Source organism: Somniosus microcephalus, chromosome 12 (assembly GCF_052327205.1).
Source record: "Somniosus microcephalus isolate GS21.2 chromosome 12, FLI_Smic_1.0, whole genome shotgun sequence".
Taxonomy (NCBI): domain Eukaryota; kingdom Metazoa; phylum Chordata; class Chondrichthyes; order Squaliformes; family Somniosidae; genus Somniosus; species Somniosus microcephalus.
Window position 1 is genome coordinate 66,824,955 of NC_140998.1, and position 6,540 is coordinate 66,831,494.

Sequence of the window (6,540 nt, forward strand, 5' to 3'; positions counted from 1 at the left end):
AAAATTATGAAAGGTTTTGATAGAATAGATACAGCAAGAGAGTGTTTCCACTTGTAAGGAAGAGCAAAACTAGAGGCCACCAATATAAGATAGTCACCAAGAAATCAAATAGGGAATTCAGAAGAAACTTCTTTACTCAGAGAGTGGTGAGAATGTGGAATTCTCTACCACATGGAGTAGTTAAGGTGAATAGTATAGATGCATTTAAGGGGAAGCTAGATAAGCATATGAGGGAGAAATGAACATAAGGTTATGCTGATAGAATTAGATGAGGAAGGATGGGAGGAGGCTGGAGTAGAGCGTAAACACGGCATGGACTGGTTGGGTCAAATGGCCTGTTTCTGTGCTGTATATCCTATGTAATTCTACGTAAATCACTCTGTTAATGAGTTCAACAAGAATTTTACAAACTCATAATTATCATGTTGCGGGATGATTTTGCACAGTGAAAAATATGACTACAACAATTTGTGGACATGTAAGAATCTATTTTTGTGTTTCCTCTCAGCCTTAACCAAATCTATATCTTTAGCTTGCATTGCATGCCATTTTTTTCTTCCTACGTCTTATTTCAAGAAACTAAAGATAACAAACTTTCAAGAACTATTTTTACAATTGTCCAGTGGTTTTCACCTTGATATATTGGAGTATATCCTAAACACACATGAGGATATATTGGCTTAATTGTGCATGTTTGTAGAGTAATTTAACCATTTGTCTACATAAGTGACTACACTTCAAAAAAGTATCTCACTGAAGCGTTGTGGAAAATCCCGAGGAGGGTTGAGACGTTATAAATGCGATTCTCTCTCCTGTCTTTCTCCGTCATCGGCAATTGCCCCCCAAAGAGGGTTGCCTTCTCAATGTTGCTGCAAAGACTAACCATTAATGAGAGGATTCTGCCTCAACAACCTACCACCAATAGTATTCCGCAAAGGTAGGGGAGAATTGCACTCTGAATCTGAATAGGTATTTTTGTAATTCAATTGTGTGTTCCCTCCACACTCCAGACCCCTCTTTCCCCCTCTTAATGTAAAAAAAAAGTAATTAGTCAACCTGTAATGTATCAAAAGATTTATATTTTAATGCACCTATAGTGCCGAGATTAAATACGTCTTGTAAAGATGAATATTTTATAACTAGAAATGTAAAAGACGAGCTTTGCTGTTAAATAATAGAGGAATGTTGTAACCGATCTATGACCCATCCAGGGAAAAACAAGGAACAAAATATGAAATGAGATACTAGTAACATGCTTTCAGTATCAATTTACTGCTACTTTAATGACGCATTGGGAGGTGTTTTCTCCGCGGCTCCCTCATTAGTCAATCTCAGGGCGGTGTGGTGAAGCCAGCCAATCCCCGAGCCGTCGCGTAGGGGCCAGCTCATATAAAAGGCTTGGCAGAAACGCGGCGCCTGGCTCCAGGAAAACAGCAGCGACCCCCCTGACACCCGGCCCCGGCTCCAGGGAAACAGCGACCCCCTGACACCCGGCTCCAGGAAAACAGCAGCGACCCCCCTGACACCCGGCTCCAGGAAAACAGCAGCGACCCCCCTGACACCCGGCTCCAGGAAAACAGCGACCCCCTGACACCCGGCTCCAGGAAAACAGCGACCCCCTGACACCCGGCTCCAGGGAAACAGCAGCGACCCCCCTGACACCCGGCTCCAGGGAAACAGCAGCGACCCCCTGACACCCGGCTCCAGGGAAACAGCAGCGACCCCCTGACACCCGGCTCCAGGGAAACAGCAGCGACCCCCCTGACACCCGGCTCCAGGAAAACAGCAGCGACCCCCTGACACCCGGCTCCAGGGAAACAGCGACCCCCTGACACCCGGCTCCAGGGAAACAGCGACCCCCTGACACCCGGATCCAGGGAAACAGCAGCGACCCCCCTGACACCCGGCTCCAGGGAAACAGCGACCCCCTGACACCCGGCTCCAGGGAAACAGCGACCCCCTGACACCCGGATCCAGGGAAACAGCGACCCCCTGACACCCGGCTCCAGGGAAACAGCGACCCCCTGACACCCGGATCCAGGGAAACAGCAGCGACCCCCTGACACCCGGCTCCAGGGAAACAGCAGCGACCCCCCTGACACCCGGCTCCAGGAAAACAGCGACCCCCTGACACCCGGCTCCAGGAAAACAGCGACCCCCTGACACCCGGCTCCAGGGAAACAGCGACCCCCTGACACCCGGATCCAGGGAAACAGCAGCGACCCCCCTGACACCCGGCTCCAGGGAAACAGCGACCCCCTGACACCCGGCTCCAGGGAAACAGCGACCCCCTGACACCCGGATCCAGGGAAACAGCGACCCCCTGACACCCGGCTCCAGGGAAACAGCGACCCCCTGACACCCGGATCCAGGGAAACAGCAGCGACCCCCTGACACCCGGCTCCAGGGAAACAGCAGCGACCCCCCTGACACCCGGCTCCAGGGAAACAGCGACCCCCTGACACCCGGCTCCAGGAAAACAGCGACCCCCTGACACCCGGCTCCAGGGAAACAGCGACCCCCTGACACCCGGCTCCAGGGAAACAGCGACCCCCTGACACCCGGCTCCAGGGAAACAGCGACCCCCTGACACCCGGATCCAGGGAAACAGCAGCGACCCCCTGACACCCGGCTCCAGGGAAACAGCGACCCCCTGACACCCGGCTCCAGGAAAACAGCGACCCCCTGACACCCGGCTCCAGGGAAACAGCGACCCCCTGACACCCGGCTCCAGGGAAACAGCGACCCCCTGACACCCGGCTCCAGGGAAACAGCGACCCCCTGACACCCGGCTCCAGGGAAACAGCAGCGAGCCCCTGACACCCGGCTCCAGGGAAACAGCGACCCCCTGACACCCGGCTCCAGGGAAACAGCGACCCCCTGACACCCGGCTCCAGGGAAACAGCGACCCCCTGACACCCGGCTCCAGGGAAACAGCGACCCCCTGATAGCCGGCTCCAGGGAAACAGCAACAACTCCATAAGTTGCCAATCGCGTGGCCGGGATCTGTCCAGCCTCTAGTTTGGGAGCAGCTTCACTGCAGACGGAGCAGATTCCGGGCAGTGCCACAAGTTGTCGGAGCAGGGGCTCGGACAGCGGCTCCGAGACATGCCCTGGGACATCGCCACCTCCGCCCGCGGCCACGACTCCCGCTGCCAGAAGCGGTGCAAGAAATCCTCCTTCGCTTTCTACCAGGCGGTGCGGGACCTGTTGCCCGTCTGGACGCTGGAGGAGATGCGAGCGATGGAGGTGTTCCACTGGGAGGAGAGCGGGCGGATGAGCACCTACTCGCCGTCCGAAGCCCTCCTCTACGCCCTGGTGCACGACCACCAGCGTTACGGCCAGTACCTGCTGTCCAAAGAGCCGCGGGCGGCGCTGGCCGTGCCCAGCAAGAGCTTCTGCTGCTGCCAGTCCTCGGGCCCGCACCTGGCCATGGCCGTGCGCTACAACCGCGTCGCCACCCTGGCGCGGATGCTGAGCAGCCTGCGGGCCTTTCCGGAGAGCGAGCGCTCGGCTTACATCAACCGCAGGGGCTGCGTGCGTGTGGAGGGCGGCCAGACGCCGCTGCACTTGGCCTGCGAGCTGGCCAGAACCGAGTGCCTGAGCCTGCTGCTGGCACACGGCTCGTCTCCTTACATTACAGACTGCAGCGGCAACACAGCCCTGGACACACTGCTCGGCCAGCTGAGCCACAGCGGCCTGGACACGCACAGCAAGAACAGCTGCCTGCACAGTCTCTTGCTTTTTATGCCAGAAATGAAGTTTAAAATGAAAGCGGCGCTGAAGGAGAACGGGAGCCTCTGGCAGCGTTTACTCGGGACAGATATCTTTCAGTGGCTCTCCGGCTTCAGTCCTCCTCCCCTATTTATAAAGGCTATGCAAACTTTAATCGGGGCGATCGCTCCCGAGAAATTCCCCGAGGGACTGGACGAATTGCCTATATCCCACCTACTGAAACCTCTGGACTTTAAACTGACCGTCGACAGCAACGCCCAATCAAATTGTTACAAATTTCAAATGATGTAGCATTTATGATGACAGGAGATTTGAAATAACTGTAATAAAATATTCTGAAGAGCGTTGTTTGGAGTGCCTGTAAATCGAAGTCTATCGGCCTATTCTAGATTTAAGATGAGCCAAACGATATGCGGTGTACTTTGGAATTAGCAACTCCGTAAAAGTTTTCAGCTAAGTGAAGTCGAACTGTTCGATTTCCGCAGTTTCTAATATATTGTTGATTCAAACTTTCTTTTGAAGGAATAAACCCGTTGAATGCACTCGGGTATGAACTGTGTCACTACATCCTGTGTGTTCGGATTTAATGACATGCAGTAAATAGTTTAGCAACACTTGTGTTGGTCAGATATATGTGAGGTCAGCATTCACAAATCCTGATACTGCGGTGAACATTTTTATTGCACTGTCACATATTCCATTTAATTATTACACCAAGATAGCAATGTGAGTATAGGAGCGCACTGTGGACAGGCTCTGCCAAGTGCTCATGGTAAAATAGTGAAATCCTTGCTATTCCGATCTTCTACTTGATCGGCCCTTCCCTCCGACTGCTCAAGCAGGGCAGAGAGAAACAGAAATCTCCTGACAGAAGCAGCACCTGAAGTTACATTGAGTGAAATACAGTCTGCCCACAAGGTCCACAAACAGGCTTCGTTGCTATAGAAACGATTACAACATTTATATCGGACCCAATGAAAGGTCTAATCAGAAACTGGCCCCGGGCTCCTTTTACCAAGCTGCCGCCAATGACCTTCTCGCAGGCAGGCAGCAAATTTAACTGAAAACTATTGTATTGGCAAACAGGTGACTGAATGCTCGTTGTATTTCAACTGCTATATTCCAGGATATGTGAAATATATCTGAGTTTATACAGGGATCTTAATCTTCTCGCAGGTCAAATTATTTTCCCAATGCAATCGAGGGTAACTAGTGTATCTCTCATGGCGTTGTTCAGGGTGAATACAATCTGGTGTGGGGGTCAATGATTACTGTGATTGAACAATGTTACATGGTGATTTTATTATACACCATTATAGGAGTGTTAATATAGGGATCAAATTCTATGAGCATGTGCAGATTTGCACAGAAGCTGTAATCAGTGGCCTTGATTATAATTAAAAAATCATCTAACTATGTAGTTAATTTGATCTCTTACCTTTTTTAAAGCACAGGATACACAGGAAGATGGTTACGTCCAGGAAGTAATACTCTGTCGCACTATTTCCGCCATGCCTGGCTGCTGTGTTTAAGTTATGGTTACTGCACAAACTTACCTTTGAGTCCTCCTTCTTCGAGCTCCTGATGTGTTTCTCCAAGCTCACTGGTGCTGTGCTCTGTATTGCCACCTGCCTGAGGCTGACTGAACTGGTGCCTCTTCCTGCCCGCTCAAGAACCTCTCCAGGCTATTTTAAAATTCGTTTTGCAGCTCTTTCAAATTAAGAAGCTGCCATGACCAATGTGAACACCCCTCCTGTGCTGTCCTGCTGCCCTGGACAGAACTTTCCCACATCGATATTGGTGTAACTTCATATCCAGAGTAAAGTACAGGAGGCTCTCGAAACGTTCTCTTTGACCTGTGTTAATAAATGAGATGTAAAATGAAAATGCAATCACCAGACAGATGCGCTTTATTTTCTATATAAGATAGAGGCTATTAGATTTTGAACTAAAATACTATGCAGACCATTAAAACTCTTGAATTGTAGCTGATCTGATAACAACAACAACTTGTATTTATATAGCACCTTTAACGTAGTAAAATGGCCCAAGGCGTTTCACAGGAATATTATAAAACAAAATTTGACACCAATCCACTTAATGAGAAATTACAGCAGATGACCAAAAGCTTGGTCAAAGAGATAGGTTTTAAGGATTGTCTTAAGGGAGGAAAGAGAGGTAGAGAGGCGGAGAAGTTTAGGCAGGGAATTCCGGAGCTTAAGGCCTAGGCAGCTGAAGGCACGGCCACCAATGGTGGAGCGATTAAAATCAGGGATGCTCGAGAGGCCAGAATTGGAGGAGCGCAGATATCTCGGAGGGTTGTGGGGCTGGAGGAGATAGGGAGGGCGAGGCCATGGAGGGATTTGAAAACAAGGATGAGAATTTTAAAATCGAGGCGTTACTTAACCGGGAGCCAGTGTAGGTCAGCGAGCACAGGGATGATGGGTGAATGGGACTTGGTGCGAGTTAGGACACGGGCAACTGAGTTTTGGATGACCTCAAATTTACGTAGGGTAGAACATGGGAGGCCAGCCAGGAGTGCGTTGGAATAGTCAAGTCTAGACTAGAGGTAACAAAGGCATGGATGAGGGTTTCAGCGGCAGATGAGCTGAGGCAAGGGCGGAGTCGGGCGATGTTATGGAGGTGGAATTAGGCGGTCTTAGTTATGCTGCGGCTATGTGGTCAGAAGCTCATTTCAGGGTCAAATATGACACCAAGGTTGCGAACAGTGTGGTTCAGCCTCAGGCCGATGCTAGGGAGAGGGATGGAGTCAGTGACTAGGGAACGGAGTTTGTGACGGGGACC

General features: G+C 51.0%; 1 protein-coding gene and 1 long non-coding RNA gene across 2 annotated transcripts; one reads left to right on the forward strand and one right to left on the reverse strand.

Moving 5' to 3' along the window:
- Positions 1-1,256: 1,256 nt before the first annotated feature.
- LOC147109255 (uncharacterized) lies at positions 1,257-1,981 on the reverse strand. Its single transcript, XR_015080203.1, has 2 exons — positions 1,491-1,981; positions 1,257-1,416 (listed from the first exon to the last, which is right to left on the reverse strand). It is a non-coding gene; the product is annotated as an uncharacterized LOC147109255 (long non-coding RNA).
- A 571-nt stretch (positions 1,982-2,552) lies between these two features.
- Positions 2,553-5,151, forward strand: ankrd9 (ankyrin repeat domain 9). Its single transcript, XM_086003018.1, has one exon. It carries the CDS (start codon positions 3,109-3,111, stop codon positions 4,024-4,026), a length of 918 nt encoding a protein of 305 aa, XP_085859144.1. The 5' UTR covers positions 2,553-3,108; the 3' UTR covers positions 4,027-5,151.
- Positions 5,152-6,540: the final 1,389 nt, after the last annotated feature.